This window comes from Lacerta agilis, chromosome 12 (genome assembly GCF_009819535.1).
Source record: "Lacerta agilis isolate rLacAgi1 chromosome 12, rLacAgi1.pri, whole genome shotgun sequence".
NCBI classification, from domain to species: domain Eukaryota; kingdom Metazoa; phylum Chordata; class Lepidosauria; order Squamata; family Lacertidae; genus Lacerta; species Lacerta agilis.
In genome coordinates this window covers 41,735,936-41,755,638 of record NC_046323.1, presented here as the reverse complement: position 1 = coordinate 41,755,638, position 19,703 = coordinate 41,735,936, and the positions used below count along the sequence as shown (strand labels likewise).

At 41.7% G+C, this 19,703-nt stretch overlaps 1 protein-coding gene across 4 annotated transcripts in view; it reads left to right on the top strand.

Moving 5' to 3' along the window:
• PFKP (phosphofructokinase, platelet) overlaps positions 1-19,703 on the top strand; it is a 65,130-nt gene that overhangs the window by 36,410 nt on the left and 9,017 nt on the right. For 2 of the 4 annotated variants that reach the window (XM_033165053.1, XM_033165050.1), the window contains exons 11-17: positions 1,789-1,914; positions 2,709-2,773; positions 3,839-3,908; positions 8,321-8,467; positions 10,544-10,614; positions 11,660-11,747; positions 18,250-18,402. In XM_033165053.1, coding sequence (XP_033020944.1) covers positions 1,789-1,914; positions 2,709-2,773; positions 3,839-3,908; positions 8,321-8,467; positions 10,544-10,614; positions 11,660-11,747; positions 18,250-18,402 — 720 coding nt within the window. Of the gene's footprint in view, positions 1-1,788; positions 1,915-2,708; positions 2,774-3,838; positions 3,909-8,320; positions 8,468-10,543; positions 10,615-11,659; positions 11,748-12,651; positions 12,805-18,249; positions 18,403-19,703 lie in introns of all 4 variants that reach the window. The other 2 variants (XM_033165051.1, XM_033165049.1) reach the window with 1 other exon arrangement.

Here is a 19,703-nt window from a genome sequence, read left to right as displayed (position 1 = left end):
ATCCTCATTCAGATTGTAGAACAGTCACCAACGTCACTGGCTCTCTAGTGTGTGGCGCAGTGAAGGGAAACAAGTCATGAATTTAAATTTGTACTCCGCCATTATGTTCTCTGGATGGATTTTGGACAGTAAGTGTCTCTCAGCCTAACCTTTAGGATAAAACAAGATAGAATCATGTATGCCACTCTAACCACGGAGGACTAGGTAATTCTTTAATGCACATACTTGGCAGGGGTGTGGGTCATACTCCCCGCAACAGTTGGGCGTCGTTCCGCCAACTCATGTGCCATCTTACCTATCATCTCTCTCTATTGCCAGTCATCGTTTTGCTTTTATCAAAGCACGTTTTAATGTTTCCCCTTCGAATTCCCTTTTTCATAGATTCTCTAAAGGTCAAGTTTCGGTTTTATGTTCTTGTGATAATAGAACGATTGAAACACTTCATCATATAGTGTTTATATCCCCTTTATACTGTGCTGTCTGGAAGAATTTATTGTTACCATTAATTCACAAATTGTCTGTGCACCCGGCAGATTTCCAACTTACTTTTTTTATTGCAAGATACAGATCAGTTTGTAACTTTACAAATGGCGAAATTTTTAACATCCGTTTTGACATACAAATTTTTAACTTCCGTTTTGACATAGGCTGCTGTTTAGGACCTGAAATCTCCTTATAATATTTATCTAATTCTCCCTGCTTAATAAGTCTTTTATTGTTACCAATTTTAAATCAAACAGTGTGTGTGTATTTCCCTTGTAGTTGCTTTTGTTTTTTCTATGAGCTTTAAGCTGAAATAAAATCGATTGATTTAATGCACATACAGCATCTAACACTGAAATCAGTTTTCTGTCTGTCTCATAATTTCCTGCTGTGACATTCCATCAAAATGGCTGGTCCAGAGTAAATGAAGCCATAGCATAAGAGGTCTGCACCTGGCAGCACTTAGCACAGAGCTAGCCTTCTGAAGGGTGCTATCTGCCCACTGCTCATTTTCTTCTCCATAGGAAAAAGGGGAGAATGGATAAGCAATATTTGTGGCAGTGGGGACTGGACTTCTTTTTGCCTATTTCCTGCAAGATTTGACCTTCCAGCACAATGAGTTGCTGATCAGGGAATAGCATTGAAACTGCCAAGGACGTACAGTATATAGGTGCTTAGCAAAATGGAAGTAGAGGCCGTATAGATAAAGAAGTAGACTCTTAATCAGCTATGGAATTATGTACACGATTGAGGAGCTCTTTGCGTTCTCATCTGTTCCGCGATAGATTTTAAAGCAACCTGTGGTCATTTGTTCCAGAGCCTAGGGCTTGCCGATCAGAAGGTCGGCGGTTCGAATCCCTGCGACGGGGTGAGCTCCCGTTGCCCTGTCCCAGCTCCTGCACACCTAGCAGTTTGAAAGCACGTCAAAGTGCAAGTAGATAAATAGGTACCGCTCTGGCGGGAAGGTAAACGGCGTTTCCATGGGCTGCTCTGGTTCGCCAGAAGTGACTTATTTATACTGGCCACATGACCTGGAAAAACTGTCTGTGGACAAACGTCGGCTCCTTCGGCCAGTAAAGCGAGATGAGCGCCACAACCCCAGAGTCGTCCGTGACTGGACCTACTGGTCAGGGGTCCCTTGACCTTTACCTATTTCTAATTCTAATGCTGTGAAATTGATCTTTACAAAGAACATTCTGTAGATGCTTGTTGGCATGTATCAAAGTCTGCATAGCCTCCATGTAAACTGTTCTCGTATCGGCAAAGGTTTCTTACGGATTTCTTATGGGGTTTTTTCATTTTCAGGCAAGTCGCATGGGTGTGGAGGCTGTCCTTGCCCTTCTAGAGGGCACACCTGAAACTCCTGCCTGTGTGGTCTCCCTGTCTGGAAACCAAGCTGTCCGCCTGCCTTTAATGGAGTGTGTGCAGATGGTGAGTTGCTGAAAAGAAGCAGTTGTGTTTGTTCATTGACACTCTCTTGTTGGTTAGCCATCAATAGTCGGTTGTTACTTGGAGCCTGGAAATGTGTGAGCAGAACTCTTACCCACGTTGGGCACAATGAACTCCAGTCATTCCTTCAGTGACAGTAACTGGGCTATTTGTTACTGTCCCATGAATCTCGACAGCAAACAGCACTGCTTACCTTTTGTAATGCTGATCCCTTTAACAGTGTAGCCGCACATTTATATTCGCAACGAGTCTCTTGCTATCTAAACTTTCATTTCTGGTTGCTAGTTTAGTGACTACACAGTAACACCCGCATACCATAATACACCTACCAATGAGCTGCATGCTGAGATTATTCTGGTTTCCCAAAACCTTCGCAGTAATGTTCAATTGGGGCGTTCTGTATGTTGCAATCTTATAATGCATGATTTGAGACCATGAACCCAATAAAAGATGGTCCTTTCCTGTTTATTTCTGATTTAAAATTTATGCTTTAACTTTCCCAGGCATTGAAGTAACATTGGCTGAAGTGCCAAGCCGGTTAAGAGTCCAGTTATACACATATCTACTGAGACACCAGTCCCATTGAACTCAATGGGGCTTATTTCTAAGTAGACAGATTGCGTTATAAATCCCACTGAAATAATTTGGATTTGCTAACCTGAGCAAGGCTATAGCGATTGTTACCATTCGGAACTACTTCATAGCCTTCTAGCATTGTGATAGATAATATCATTTTCTAATAAATGATGACCTTTTTTCTTCTTTATTTCAAAAAGACCCAAGAAGTACAGAAAGCCATGGATGGAAAAAGATTCAGTGAGGCTGTGCAACTTCGTGGAAGGTGCTCCTCTGTTGTTTATTTCTCTGCTGGCAGCAATAACTTTTCCAGTAAATCATAGCTAATTGTGTTAAGGCAGGCATAGGCAAACTCAGCCCTCCAGGTGTTTTGGGACTACAACTCCCATCATCCATAGCTAACAGGACCAGTGGTCAGGGATGATGGGAGTTGTAGTCCCAAAACATCTGGAGGGCCGAGTTTGCCTATGCCTGTGTTAAGGGATTATTTTTCACGGCTAAGGAATAGGCGGGAAATAGATTCTTTTACTCTAGTTTCTTTTTGGAAATGTGTACACATTTTAACCCCAAAATCCCTCCAAAGTTATATGACTATACTAGGCCAATTCTATACCAGAAAAGGAATTCACTACCAGTATTATCTCTGCAGAATTTAAAAGGCCATTTCATCAGAAATGGTGCTTGCATTGCCTTTCACAGTTCATAGAGCACATAATATTGAATGCTAAGTGGGTATCAGTTGTGGAGTTGCACAGGGAGGAGCAAATGTAATTTCTGAAAGATTCCCTCAAATGGCAGATCATAAGTGGTCTATCTCAAATGTACATGAGACATTTGTTGTTGCTGCTGTCTATCTCAAGAGACATTGGAGTGCGCCTCTGGAGGTGAAATCAAACCGTTGAAAGCAGAGTGAAGATATTTCCCATTCAGTCCTCTCCAAAATAAAACAAGTTGCACGAGGGAAAATCATTCACATTCCATGATTTGCATCCAGTGATGTTGAAGGGCCGATGATGGAAAGCACTGGTGGAAATGGAGGAATCTACTAGCCGGGAAGGGGGGAATTTTTCACCAGTCCCCTAAACCACATTTCACATTGTTCCATTCGTTCCTAAGCCAACTAGGGCGGGTTGTGCCCGAAGCGGAATTGGTGACTCTGTCAGCGGAGAGACACCAATGGATGCAACCTATGTCTCAAATACAATCTCACAAGTTACTAAATGCTCTGAGTGACACTTTAGGTTAGAAAAATACCTCTCGGTATTCTCTAACATTGTGAAATAGCTTTATTATTCAGACAACAGCATGAAAATATCGTTTTCTGTTGCAGGAGTTTTGAGAACAACTTGAATACTTACAAGCTGCTGTCTACCAAAAAGTCGGCTGCCGACCTTCCCAAGGTACTTCTTAGATAGTTGTCAAGTTTTGTCTGGTTAATTCCTCATTCCTGTGTCCTTAGGGTGGCCAATTAAGTGCATCACCAAGAAAGGGCATGCCAATTTGCATAAAATTTGAAAATGCTAATGTATATGAATTTAAAAATAGTTGCTACAATTTAAATAGAAACACCATCTTGCCGTTGTGGGGAAGACCTTCCTCCTTACTCAGTTTGCTGTCCCAAGAGCTAATGGATGGCTTACAGCAAACATGCCAATCTGTAGATTGGCCCTTCCTCTTCCTCCTTACGGTTCTTTGTACTTTTCTTGCTTTTCAACTGCTTTCAAATAGAGGGCTGTCCTCTGTATAGTAGAAGACGATACATGTTTTGTTGAGAAAGCATCTAAACACACACAGCAGGTTGTTCAGAATTTTGAAAACTGTCTCCATGGAAACATCTATGGACTATGGACTTGTATATTGAGTTGAGTGATCTAAATTTTGTAAATATAGCATTTTGTATACAGTCTAAATTTTGTAAACATTGCCACGTCTATTTCCATTTTTAAACTACCAAAATAGCATTTTTCCTGAAAGGTCTAGGCCTCTCTCAGATAACCAATTCCATGTCTAGTTGTGAAATTCAAAGGTGTGCCTAACAACAGGTACTGAATGCATCTATATACAGCAAGCTGTGTTACAGTGGTCTACCAGTTAGTCAGCTGAACAGTATTTTAAAACAAGGTTTTTCGTATTTCGGGAGAAATGTACATACTGGTTTTGCAAAATGGCTCAATAAGTGGGAAATATCTGCAGCTACAGTATTACTTTTAAATCTTTCTGTTTTCTTTAACAGGATGGCATCTCATGTAGCGTATGTAAAAAATAAATAAGTAAAGTGACTAACCTTAGCAAGGTCTTTCGCTTGCTAGGCAGGCTCTATTATTTTTGCATGGCAATGGGACTTGCTATATAGTTCTTTTTTGTTTTTTGACTGTGCACTTCTTTGCTTAAAGCTGGACAACCACTATGCTCTTCTGATTTACACTAAGCGTGCCTTTGCAGAAGCTTTAATAGAGCGCATAAGAAGTGCTTCTTGTGTAGTTGAAAGAATTCTCCAGAAAATGCGAAAGGTCCCCATTTATTGTCATGGTGAAAAGGCAGAAAAATGCCATGTATTTCAAGAATCGCTTGAAATACCGCATGACTTTTATACCCCTCATTTTCAGTTCCACTGTTTTTATATGACTTGGCATAGGCAGACATGGTCCTCTGAAAATACCCCTTGTTGTGAGGCCTCCTCATTTTCCACACAAAAAGTGACATAAATGGCTCCACGTGAGGCCTGCCATACTACCAGACTCTCCAGTAGGGCTGCCATTTTTGTGATGAAGAAGGTAGAAGGAGCATGAGCAGGTTGTGCTTTCTTTTCTGCTTTCTGAGACTCATAAGAGGCAGATGATACATTAAAATGGCCTTGAAGTGGCTCTCATTTTTCATTTACGCCACAGAAGCTGGCAGGCTTAGGAGAATTCCAGCCATTCTTGCAACATACGCAAGCATGAATTAATTACCGGAGACCGTGAGAGCCATAGGGAAGGAGGGATTATAAGGGCACCAGTTTTCCAGGGAGGCACTCCCAACATACGCTTCCTTCTTAGAAAGTACAGGAGAAAGATTCTTCAGAAAAATGCTTTTTGATGAAATGCTGTGCAGCGGTGGGAATAAGACCTCAGTCAGAGGAGTGACGTATAGGCCTGTGCTTTCCAAGAGCCCAAATTTTCTCTCGAGAGGGCGGGTAATTGCCGATTTAGTCAGTTGTCTAGATAAGAGTAGACTAGCCTCCTTAAAGACACACTCACATTCCAGTGCTGCTATGAAACTAGATAGCAAATGGACAGTAGATAACGAAAGGAAAAGATCATGGAAACAACTGGCGGCCATGGCTTATTTTGATCGCACATTGGCCTGCTTCTCACAGACAGTAGATAAGGAGGCAAACCTCTTTCTGCCTTCGTCGTTTCAGGTGGAGGCTCATGTGACAATGCACCTTAAAAGTCCTTGCACAGAACTTTCCATGTGCAGGAGACTTTAATGCAGGGGTCAGCAAACTTTTTCAGCAGGGGGCCGGTCCACATTCCCTCAGACCTTGTGGGGGGCCGGACTATATTTTGAAAAAAAAAATACGAACGAATTCCTATTCCCCACAAATAACCCAGAGATGCATTTTAAATAAAAGGGCACATTCTACTCATGTAAAAACACCAGGCAGGCCCCACAAATAACTCAGAGATGCATTTTAAATAAAAGGACACATTCTACTCATGTAAAAACAAACTGATCCCCGGACCGTCCGCGGGCTGCATTTAGAAGGCGTTTGGACTGCATCCGGCCCCCGGGCCTTAGTTTGGGCACCCCTGCTTTAATGAAATGTGAAGTGACGTTCTGTCATGTGAACATAGTCCTGTTGTCTGTACTCTCACAGTCCAGACATAGGTTTAGGGGTACTCTTATTTTGGCTCAAGAAAATCACCATTTCATAGTTCAAATCAGGAAAAATAAATACAATAAATGAACAAACGTACAAAGATTCACAAAATGTTTAGGGGTACCCCTGCATCCCCCCAGAAAAAAGCACTGGGTTTAGCACTTCATCTGCTGTTTACAAGAACTAGGTCATAGTTGCTATTGGAGACAGGAGGTATATTATATTGCCTGCGAAAGGGCTTGGGAAACATTAACTGCATCATGCCAGTTGTGCCCCTAATGCAACTAAACTTCATTAACTCAGAACCACAAATAGAATTCAGAATTATTTTATTCAGCCGGCTCGTGATTCATCACCCCTTGTCTGTGTTTAATGATGCTATGTAGACGGTCCTTTAAATTACTTGGTGTGGTGGCTGTTGAAATGTGAGCTATTTGTGTAGATCTGCTTTAGACAAGCTGTGTTTCTCCACATCTGTGCAAACCTTTCCTTCTCAGACATTTCTGCTAGAGGTTTTTTTGGGGGGTGGGGGTGGAGATGCCCCAAACACATGCTGAGTTGTCCCACATAAGTGCCATGCCTATCACCTGAACCAGAGCCTATCCGCAACTTGCAAGTTGTGACTATTTGCTACGCGGCAGGCAAAACCCAAATGGCACCAGCCAATCAGCCAAGTGGGGGAAATTCCTGCCGTGCCCCTGCCCCAACGGCAGACGACACACGACGGCATAGCAAGGTCAAGCGCAAGCCCTAAATATAGGGAGAAGTGGGCGGGTGTTCCGATGCAAAAGCCCCAAAGAGGAAGCTCAGTAGCCTCGCATGGGCTTATATAGGTCCCGTGTTGCTGCTCTTTTGTGACACCCCGTTGGTCAGATTGCACCCCAGCAACACGGGACCGACCTATCAGGGGTTGTGGCCGATTCCAGATTACGCCCCACAACACCGGGTCAGGTGGTCAGGTCACACCACAACACGTGCCCTCTTTTATGGAGGACATGCTCTATCGGATGTAAATCCCACTGAGTCCAATACGGCTAAGTCCCAGTTAAATTTTTATGCTCCCACCCAATTCTTTTGCACCTGGCTAGAACAGCTCGTTTACCTTCCTGCTGGAGCGGTACCTATTTATCTACTTGCACTTTGACGTGCTTTCGAACTGCTAGGTGGGCAGGAGCTGGGACCGAGCAATGGGAGCTCACCCCGTCACGGGGATTCAAACCGCCAACCTTCTGATCGGCAAGCCGTAGGCTCTGTGGTTTAACCCACAGCGTTTATCCCACACTTGAGCAAACTAAAGGCAGATGGTATGGCAATAGTTTTATAACACTGAAAAGAGTGGTTGTCAAATGCCAAACGGATAGGGTTCTCACATACTTTAAAACATTGTTAGGTGCTGGCAATAATGCATCAATCGCTTGTGCCATAGGTCAACACAATGCGGCATGTGGCATCACATACTTTAGTTGCAATGGGCCAAGGAACAACATTGCACAAAAGCCATGTATGCATGCATATAGTTGTTTGGGTTACAATTCCTATTCTGTATTAATATGTTTCTGTATGTAATGCATGTGCTTGTTTCTCTATGTTGGGTTATTGTTATGCCAGAATCTGGACTGGATAGTTCAGTGCCTCACGTTTTAATTTGGACCTGCTGCTGATTGCAAATAGCTGAAGGCTCCCTGAGTGCTATGAATGGTTGACCCCACAATCTAATATTAGTGTTTTTTGATGTTTTAAAATTAAGTTCTATATAATGTGACGGGGTTCAGAAGGTAAGGCGTGTGTCTTGCTTTCTTTTGATGCACTTTTATATATTTGTCACTGGAGATACGGTAGCAGCAGGATAAAAGGTAAACTGGATGTTCAGATTTACTGCTTGATGATTCCTTTTGCCTGCTATGGGGTTTATGTCCCTGACTATATTTTCTCTTCCTTCTGCTGCAGACTAACTTCAATGTAGCTGTTTTAAATGTTGGTGCTCCAGCAGCTGGAATGAATGCTGCAGTCCGCTCTGCCGTGAGGATCGGTATAACTGAAGGACACAAAATGTTTGCTGTCACTGATGGATTTGAAGGCTTTTCTAGAGGGCTGGTTCGTATATCCCAAGGATTGTATTTTTTAAGAAATCTTAATACTATGGGAAGTGTTCCAGTTGCTGGAAACCAGAGGAGGGGAGAGAGAACAGGATGCTGGACTGGATAGGCCAGCAGGCTCTTCTTATTTTCCTATTTTTAATTTTGTTTTAACTTGCCCTCTGGCAGGCCCCCAAAACTTAATTTTCCAGCTTTCAAAATGCACTTTCGTACAAAGATTGCAATTCAAAGAAACCAGAGCTAGGTTTTCCACTGATAGTTACGATGCAATGGGAATGGAGAAGAGAGGGTCCTCCTTGGGGAGAACATACGTCGACTGCAGAGATAAATTTAGTGAAATTTATCGTGGGAGGGGTGTTTGAGGTATTTTTAGAACACTAAACACAAGTGACTAACACCACCAAAAAACACTAAGCAGGAGTCTTGTTATGACAGATGGATATTGTGCATCTCCCACACGGGCTCTCCTCGTAGAGGCAAGACTATCCAGTTTCAAATATAGTAAGAGCAGTAACGGTTTGATCTATTTTTGTTTGCATTGCGGCTAATTCTACCCCACACATCTTAAAAATACCCTTAAAATCTTCTTGAAGAAGGAATGATTAACTATGTTTACATGAAGTATTTGTTTCTTTGATACTTCATGAGAAATCTTCCATATCAGAGTCAATATATTTGGTCTCAAGGGTAGCTTTGAAGTGACCCTGGCAAGAGGCCATATTTGGCAGTTTGCCTATCCTGGAATAGCTGTGGGAGTCTGAAATCTATGGAGATAAGAATACATGCTAGATAAACTATTCCTGAAATTATATCACAAAATCTGTTGTGTTTGATTCCTGTTTCTCAGTTGTTAAGGTGGTGTTTGTTAAATGCTACATTTATGGTGTACCCAGTCCTGGGACTCCTGATGCGGCATGCAAAATATATTTATATATGTTATTATAAATTGTTCAAAAGAAATCCAGATTGCCTCTTCGTTAGACAGGTAGAAATTGGCTTAAACATTTCACTCCATATGTCAGCTGCATTACATTGTGACACTTGTTAGGACTGCAGAATGGTAGTCAACTAAATTTTACTCAGACTAGATCTACTGAAATTAATGGACTTAACGTAGATTGATTCATTTTAGTGCGTCTTCTCCGAGTAAAACATAACTGAATACCACCTGCAAAATTTCATTCCCAAACCATTGACAAGTTTAGGCCCAGCCTGCTTTCCACCATAAGGAGAGACCATTGCTCAAAAGTACTAAAAATATATATGTAGCTGTAGCTTATAAGAATGCATTTTGACTTCCATTTTGTTTAACCCATTAGATAAAGTAGAGCTGAGCAAAAATTCTCAGAAGACATTTTGCTGAGATTTTTCTTTTTCTGAACCCCCTCCACCCCGCAAAAAAAGAAAGCCACTCTAAATTTTCTGTGCCACATATTTGTTGGAGCCACCATTCTCTGCCCTTCCATGTCTGTGAATGACTCTAGATCTGGGGCTTTGTGGAGGACACAAAATGGTGGTCAGAGGATCAGCACAGTTAGCACTTGCAGCAGCAGCAGCAAAACATGCACACACAGCCCTGCACCATTGTGGGAGTGGGGAGAAAGAAACTGTGCTGCTGCCATTGCTAATACCGAGCCACATCTTGGAGAAGCTGCCGCCGACTTTATCCTCCCCCTGGAAAAATGTTGATTTCCCCAGTTTCTCCGCTCACAGACAAGGGTGGAGAATATTGAGTGGCCATTTGTGCACGACTGGAGAAAAAGAATGCCAGAGCCCCAGGCCATGTTCTATCTATTTTTGTTTCACTTCTTGCAATGTTTTTGTGCAATCGTTCAGGACAGAAGGCTTGTATCCCTCCCCATTTCACTAGATGGTTCCCTTGTCTGCTTTATTATCCTCACTGGAAAAGTGGAGGTCAAAAACTGAAATGGAAGAAACACTGGTTTGGACACTCTGTACAGTGTAGTGCTTAATGAAGTTAACTTTTGTATCCATTGCAGAAATGACCTACAATGAGTATCTAAACTAGGCCATAGTAATTCAAAAACTATGTCTTTTTTGTTTTGAATTATAGATCAAAGAAATCAGCTGGGGAGATGTTGGAGGTTGGACTGGCCAAGGCGGGTCAATTCTTGGCACAAAACGGTAATGTGATCTTTCATATTGATGTCTTTGAGAAAATTGACTTTCACGTGCGTGTGTTTGTGTGTAATTTAGTGTGAAGATTTATATACAGACTTCATGCAGCAGTCAATAAAGGGGAAATTATTGTGAACATTGCTAGTGCAGATTTGGAAGATCATAGGGGCGAGAGAAGAGGACTGTGAAGTCCCATTTCTTAAGCAGATCTGCTCATGCAACATTGGATTCTGCCTCATGGTTTTAATTAATGCTTATTATAAAAAGGGAGAGAAGACTCAGTGGCGTACCAAGGAGGGGCGATGGGGGTGGAGCACCCTGGCTGCCAGCCTGGGGGGAGGGTGACACTTGGCGCCACACCCCCCCCACTCCCAAGCCGCCGCCCAGCACCCCTTCTGTGTGGCGGCGGCAACTTTTAAGGCTGCAGCGCGCAAGCAGCAGCACAAATCAAAGTTGCCGGTGCCGGCTGCTCACGCCTGGATGCTGCACATGCGTCATGACGTCAAGGCGCGCATGCGTGCTAGGGAGTGGCGCCCCACCCCCAGGGGGTGCCCCCACATTTGCCGCTCCAGGCGGCAAAGCAGCTCCCTACGCCACTGAGAAGACTTGCTTAATGGTGTAATAGAAAGAGCTTCTATAACTTGATCCTGAAATTTAAATGTTTTTACCTCTGCATGTATTATAGATAGATATTGTAAAGGGGGAAATATAATTTTTTAAAGGAACATAATTAATTTGCAGTTACATTTTTATGAAGCGTAAAGTGTGTGTAGGTTGGACAATGTCAACCAGTCATCACAGGAAGCAAAGGCTTTTCAGAAAGTGCTATAATGTATTAGTTTAGAGATTGGGTGTAACCTTCAAAACTAAGATGTGGAAAAACACTTAGTGTAAAAAATTATTCTCTCTTAATCATATAGCCTTAAGTGCCCAGCAAAAAGCCTTTTTTAATGTTTTTATTGAAGATTTTCAAAGGTAGTACAATGTCTCTCTCGAATTTTTCCATATAACATTTAAAAGCCTTTTTAACAGAGATGTGTATATATTTTAGTGCACTCCCTGGAAAGTATTTGGAGAAGATTGCAGAACAAATGCGAACTCATAACATCAGTGCCCTCCTGGTAATTGGTGGATTTGAGGTATGTCACTTTGTTTTGTTTCCCTTGCAAATTCTTGTTGAATGAGCATGTAACAGCTGAAATATTGTAGTCAAGGATTAACGTTAGAATTTAGATTCCAGTAAGACTAGCAAGATTATTTAACTTAAACCTAACCAATCAGTCCACAAGGCTCCAATATGTTAAATGTCTAGACATGAACTAAGTTACATTACAGTTATATAGTAGGAGTTAGAACTCTATGGGGGGTTTCTATTTTCATGTATCTTATTATGCTTAGAATTATGCTGTGGGTATTTTTTAATGAATTGCATTTAATTAATCTTCCCACAGCATGGGGCCAATTCTGAAAGCCAAGCTCCTGTTCAGGAGTCCAACTTTCCTAAACATAGCTTTCGTAAACCTGTTATTTAATCAACATTATTGAAATACTGGTGTCATCCATGTAGGATTTGGGGGGGGACCTTAAATTTGTAAGATTTTATTCTCTGTGTTATACAAAACTTGGAGGAATGTTTAGATGTATTTACAGTATTATGCTTGTCTGTTGTCTTACATATTCTGTTTTGGCCTTTCCTAGTGTGTCTCTGTGGCTGGCAATAGATAGTCGTTTTCAAGTGCGTTTTGAGAGAGGCTTCACTTCCCATATAATACACATTTGTTTTTGTTCTACTAACATCTGTAGTGAAACAGAATTTCAAAACATTGCGAAAGCCTGTTTACCAAATGTGTCATGAGCAGTGATTCCCTCTTTCAAATCACTTTTGACTCTCTGGAAAAAAACCCAAACAAACCACTATTTCCAGCATGTGTGTGTTTGTGATACAGTAACCAAACCCCTCTGCCCAAACCCCATCCATGTTGCAAGCCTTGTCCTCTTGTTGTCCCCTCTAATTTTGCATTCGTTACCACATGTGCCCATCAGGCCTACTTGGGACTTTTGGAACTGTCCGCTGCCCGGGAGAAATTTGAGGAGTTCTGTATTCCCATGGTTATGGTTCCTGCAACCGTATCCAACAATGTACCGGGTTCTGATTTCAGCATTGGTGCAGACACTGCTCTGAACACTATCACTGATGTAAGTTTCTCTTCTCTTGGTGCATGCTCACTAACATAGCTATCCCGGGTGCTGCTGACCACGGCTGGAGCTGGAGACTTGTGAACCAGAATGCCCCAAAAACATGATTGTGGCAGAAACTAGGTGTAAAATCATGTGCGTGCACACACACACACAATTTTTTTTTATTCGCCCACTGATTTCAGAAAGTTTGAAAACCACATTTTAATTTTATTCATTCATACAAAAATTATATTGCACCTTTCCCAAAATTTGATCTTCAAGGTTTTTTTTTTACAAATACAGTGGTGCCCCGCTAGACGAATGCCTCGCTAGACGAAAAACTCGCTAGACGAAAGGCATTCGCTAGCGGAAGGCTGCCCCGCAAGACGAAAAAGTCAATGGGCTTGCCTCGCAAGACAAATCCCCCCCCCCCCGGTGAAAACCGCTATTTTGCATTGGTGCTTCGCAAGACGAAAAAATCGCTATACGAAGACACTCGCAGAACGAATTATTTTCGGCTTGCGAGGCACCACTGTACTTAAAACAATGTAAAAACATATATAATAATGGAACCAGTCAGAAAATAGCAGCGAAGACAGATAACCATTAAAAGCTCAGAGTTAATTTGGCATCTAAAAGATTGTCATTATGAATTTGGGTGAATGGTTTTAGTTAATCATCACTCTTTGGCTATTTACTTTCTGAGGATAGAAAGAAGCCTGTTTATTTCCATCAAACCTACAATGTGCTTGTGCACATCTGTGTGACTTGAATTCATGGCTAGCATGCTCAGGATTGGGGGACCATTTCTGATGAAGGATTTACCATTTTTTAATAGAATTATCTAGATTATTGCAAAGCAGACTGCTATCGTATCACTGGAAAATAAATGCATAGCTGCTTATCCATCTCCAAGGGCACTTGGGGTAGATTTTCCTCAAGCAGTCTCTTTTCTCCATTCTGTTTGGCAAACTGCAACATGCAATGAGCTATATAAATCTTTAAAGAACCCTGTAAAAAATTACATGTTTGATTGTAACACGTTTCATAGTTGCAAGCCTACTTTATTAGATGCAAAAAAAAGAAGACACGGAGAGCTCAAAGCAGTTCTTCTTTTTCCTGCTGATGTCATTCTTGGCAATTAAAGTTTTCTTCCTCACAAGACACTTAACGTATTTCCAGTTCTGGTACATAACATTCTCCACCTCTAGTTTTATAGGCAAACTAAGGTGAGTAATGGTCTCATGCATGTTTCTTGTTATCCTCTCTGCTTCATGGATTTTCTTGGGAGCTGTAGATTGCTTTTCTTAAAGAAGTGGTTTCTCCTTCTTTTGCATTATACTCAAAATGCAGATGTCACCAAGTTGGACTAGACTGTAGGTAGATGGTAGGTTCTACATTTCTTTCAGTAGAAGTTGAACCATCTTAGAATCGCTGTGGCTTCTATACGAGGGAAGCATTGTGGCTGGTTTAGCATTTGTTTTCTTCAGTCAGTAGTTCGCAAATGGTATTATGGTGGTGGTAAGGAACAGAGAAGTTTCTCACCACTGTGATCTTCTGCTACCACGTTCAACCACTGAGGATTATGGAATACATACTCCGCTTCCAACAGGTACAGCTTGCTCCACACAGGAACTGACCATGTGCCCTAAAGATACCTCAGAATCCTCTGCAACCTGGAAGATGTTGATGAAGAAAGGAAGTTCTAAAAACAATGGCATATATGTCGCTTCCAGGTGGATGTTTAGCTTTCAAACTTTTATTTTTGCCTTGGGCGTCTGTCCTTCAGGCTGCCACCTGTCGTCCGAAGACAGGAAGTGCAACATCGTTGAGAATTGCAATGCCGTTACCTGTTCTCACCTGTCCATTTCCTGTCTTCATCCGAGATTGTTCTCTCCCAGTCCTAGCTGTTACATTTGATTTTGTGAGATCTTAACTGGTCTGTCCTTTTGTCCATTTTTCTTCTCTCGCCATTCTTTCCCCCTCAGTTTCTTTGTCCTTCATTTTGTTTCCTTTCTGCTTCCCTCTCTGTCTCCTTTTCTCATTCCCTGCAGCCATCTTGGGCTCAGGAGTGATTGGTTTTGTGCTTTTTAAAAATACAACTCTAGTTTACAGCCACCTCTTTCTGCTCATCTGCCTCCTCCACTGTGGTGGTTGCTCTGTTGAAGGCCACTCAAGGCCACAACTGATCGCCAGTTGAGCAAGTCTTACTGCCCAAGTGAAACGGCTTGTAACCTTGGGAAGAAAGTTACCGTGTCATGTTGGAATTTGTAAGCAATGTGAAAATTGTGCGTATTTGGAGATGTACCCTGAACTTTAGGAAGAGCTCAGATTAAAATTGAGTACAATCCTATGGCTTGAAATTTTGAAAGAGAAAAGTGTTCAAGAGGGGTGAGAGATTCTAGAAAGTGAAATACTGAAGTCATAGTTGCAGACATTTCCAATGAGGAGAAAAAATGTGAGACATCTAAGTGGCTGCACAGGGGTATGGAGATGGAAGGAAAAACATTTAACTAAGGACAAATACAGCAGAGTGACTTGAACCCATAAGGACTGTGTCAGGAAGGCTAAATCTCAGAATGAACAAAGGCTTCCAGGGGTTTCTGAACACAACAAAAATGGATTCTGTGTTCAGAGCAAGAAGGTAAAGAAACAAGCAAATTTCCTGTTTAGGAAAGGTGGCGAAGCGTTAACAGAGGATGGAGAGAAGGTAGAACTACTCAACTCCCATTTCAGGAAAAGTTAGACAAACTATATATGGATGGATTTGTAGTCCAGGATAGGCAAGGAAATAGCTGGAGAAGAGAACACATAACAACTTTAAGTAAGTTGACGTCTCCAGTGTCAGATGAAGTACATCTGAAAGTGCTGAAGGGGCTTGCAGAGTTTATTTCAGAACTGCTCTCTGTAATCTTTGAGAATTCCTGGAGAATGTCTGAGAGCCTGGACAGAGACAAATGTACCTATTTTCAAAAAGAGGGAAAGGTGAATCTACAAAACCACAGACCAGTTGGCTTGATGCTGGTACCTGGCAAAACTGTAGAACATATTAGTAAGCAGTCCATCTATGAGCATATAAAAATGAATGCACTGATTACTAGGAGCTTTCACAGGTTTATCAAGAATGAGTCCTGCCAGACAACCATCTCTCCTTTCCTGATAGAATGACTATTTTGGTAGGTCATGGAAATGCCATGGACATAGTGTATCTTGATTTCATTTTGTTGGCTGAACAAAACTACTGTTAAGCAGATTCACAACTGGTTGAACCCTTGTACCCAGTGCATGCTTCTTACTGGCTCTGCATCAAACTAGGTATCAGTATAGTGATATTTGTTAGTGTTTGTTCGACCTCGACTAGGGAGGCTGGGCTCAATTCCCTATTCAACCATCAGGCTCATTGACAGTTACAAGTTGACATACCTTACAGGATTGTGTGGATGAATTGAATCCTCAAACAATACTTCACGTATGCTAACCTGTGATCCTTGGGAGAGAGGATTATGTTTGAAAGCTTAAATGTGTAATACAATAAATCTCCTTCAAACTGATTGTCAAATTCTTGGTTTGTTAGTTCACTAAATGTAGGAGCTGGTCTCCACATTATGCAGAAGGAGTTGGTGGAAATTATGGACTGTGGTACTTGGGATAGCTATATTCTTTAATGTGTTCTTTCGAAAACAAAAACAAAATCCTACCTGCACATCAAAGTGATTGTTATGCTAACCCTTTCTGTTTGACGTATTAGTTTTCTACATGTTCTTCTTCCTCCTTTTTCTGATTCAGGGGAATTAAAAAGTTATGAACCTATCCATAGAATCCTGTCACCACATTCTGCATAACTTGTGTAGTCCAGTTTTTTTTTTTTAAAAAAGGATTCTTTATAGGAAGGGTTTTTTCAAATATTAAGTATGCCTCTTCAGTACACTTGATGTTTCTCAGTCACACAGACAGCTACTCTCCCATGACATAGCAGGAAGCAGCAATATCAGTGTGACACACAACAGTCTAAATGGATTAAGTGCAAAGGATAGACTATAAATGTGAATAAGTGTTTTACATGTAATTTGCGCTTCACAACCAAAAGTTAACAAATAGGATAAAATAAGATAAAATGCAAAAGGCTACACACTCTGTAAACCGAAGACATTGAAACCATTTCTAAAATCACACAATTAGTAAAATAAAAGGACTGAGTCAGACTTCATGGAAATCCTTCTTAAACACAAATATCTTGATTAGCTGCCCAAATGTAAAAATACTCAAGGCATTTCTGATTCCAGTTAGTAACTCATTCCAGAGGGCTGGAGCCGCAACACTTAAAAGCCTGCTTTCTAGTGAATACAGTACAGTGCAAGAGTGTAGTTGACAGGCACTGATGTTTGGGGAAGGCAATCCTTTAGGTCACTTTGTCCCAAGTTGTTTAGGGCTTTTAATGCTAAAAGTAAATCCTTGACTTGTGGTAAGGTTGCATATTAGCACCCAGTACAGTTCCCTCAGCAGATGTTACACGGTGCGAATGGCATGTCAGAGCCAGCTACCTTGTTCTGCACCAGCTGCAATGGGAGATTTAGTGCTTATACATACATGAGAAACTTCTTTTGAGAGGAATGAATGAATGAAGTAAAACCACATGGCCAAAATCTGAAGATTTTCATCGCTTGATAGAACACTGCTATATAAAAAGTTCAGTTCTATTAAGTTAGTGGTTGCATCATTCAGAAGTAAGAATTTAAATTCATCTTGTCAGGGATAAAGGCATCTTGTAATAGGGCTGCTCTTGACAGGCCTTCACCAATCTGCTTACCAGGGCCTTTTTGCTTTGGCCTTCTCACATGGCCTGTGTACAGCATTACATGAGAAACACCCTGTCCCCTTGACTTTGGAGATAGAAGGAGAGTTGTCTCATGTCGTGCTTAACTTTGGCAAGCCTTGGCCTGCTCCACAGCCCAGTGTGATGATATGACTGTCCCCAACCTCTCTGGCATGTACAGAAAACGAGAGGAAGATTAGCAGTGTGCCCACAAATGACGGCCGGCTAGTAAGCTGTGCCTAGCTCCTTCCGTGCTCCTAATCCATTTTGAAAGCTGAGTTTGACATGCAGGGTATAAATAACCTAAATGGTTATTTTCCTTAACCTTTCAGAAAACAGAACCGTTGCTAATTTCCTTTACTACTAAAGAACTTCAGTCTCTCTGTGCTTTCCACGTTCTGCTTGTTTCACCTTTCTACTAACTTCTGCCAATCTTTCTTCTGCACCAATGCAAATCCAGCAACCTGTGGTGGGTCTACACGAGCAAAGCCCTTCTTAAAAATCACCAGCTTGGGAAGTCTTTGCACCCTCGGAAAGTCAGACCTTCCATTGCCACGCACAAAGAGCCACTAGCATAATGCCTAATCAGTAACTATGCAAAGCAAGGGCACCAAGAGTGTTGCTTATCATTCCTTGTACCACCACTTCAGGCCTTCGATGGCTGTTTGCAGTTATTTGAAGCACGGCCCCGTTTTGAGGAGTTTTGCATTCCTATCTGCGTTGTGCCTGCTACTATTAGCAACAATGTGCCCGGCACTGACCTCAGTATCGGTGCTGACACTTCCCTGAATGCCATTGTAGAGGTAAGACGGAAAATACTTAAACCCATGTCTGCAAGACGAAAGAGAAGAAACATTTCCCTTTGGTTTTATGCCACTAAGTTATTGGGGCTGAATCAAAATTGTGGTTTCAAATTCTGAAGTTCAAAACTCCTGAAATTTAGCCAGGATCCCATGCAGCAGATCTCTTCAACAATACCAGCCCATAAAATGCAGGTGCTGGTGCACAGGGAAGAAGTCAAAACGCCAAGTTATGCTCCCAACCGTCAGTCATTTGAGCTCCCTAAATTTTGGTTGCTTTAACTATGTGCTTTTGGAGCAGAAAGGTGGCACGAGCATTTAATTGCAACAAATTATTATTATTATTATTATTATTATTATTATTATTATTATTGCATCATCAGTGATTTTTTTTGAGGGGGGAGGTGCTGGTACTCACCATGACGTTGTTACAATAAGTGCCACACTTGTAACATTTGGAGAGAGAAAAAGGTGCTGGTACTGCATATAATTAATAATAATTATAATAATTTATTATTTTTATCCCGCCCATCTGGCTGGGTTTCCCCAGCCACTCTGCGCGGCTTCCAACAAAAGAGTAAAAATACATTAAAACATCAGTCACTGAAAACTTCCCTAAACAGGGCTGCCTTCAGATGTCTTCTGAACATCAGATAGTTGTTTAATTCTTTGACATCTGATGGGAGGGCGTTCCACAGGGCAGGTGCCACTACTGAGAAGGCCCTCTGCTTGAGTACCCCTAGAAAAGCTACAGTAGTAGTAGTAGTAGTAGTAGTAGTAGTTAAAGATACTTCCTTTGTGGTTGCTATCCTCCAGGAATTCAGAAAAGTGTTGTAAGATCAAAACAGAGATGTTAGAAAGGCACAGTCTCCTACAGCTGAAAGCAGTGTTCTTCAACCTTTGGTGGATCACAACTCCCATCATCCACAGGCCAAAGATGATGGGAGTTGGGTTTCCAGATGTGGGTGAGTTAGAAGGTTGAAGAGCACTGATCCTAGAGGCTTGGGCTGCCAGCTGTGCATCAAACTCCCTCCTTATGGAAGAGTAAGCCTGAGCCGGCACAAAGACAGGTGCTTTTGATGTTCTAAATAAATGGACCCTGTGGTGCCGGGTTGGGGGGCAGGTTGCATTCAAGGGACAATCAAAACCATGAGATCTCCTTCTCCAGGTGAAAGAGAAAACTCTGACTTCATAGAGGGCAGTTACAGGTAGGTAGCATTGTTGGTCTGCCATAGTCAAAACAAAATGAAAAATAAAAAAATTCCTTCCAGTAGCACCTTAGAGACCAACTAAGTTTGTTCTTG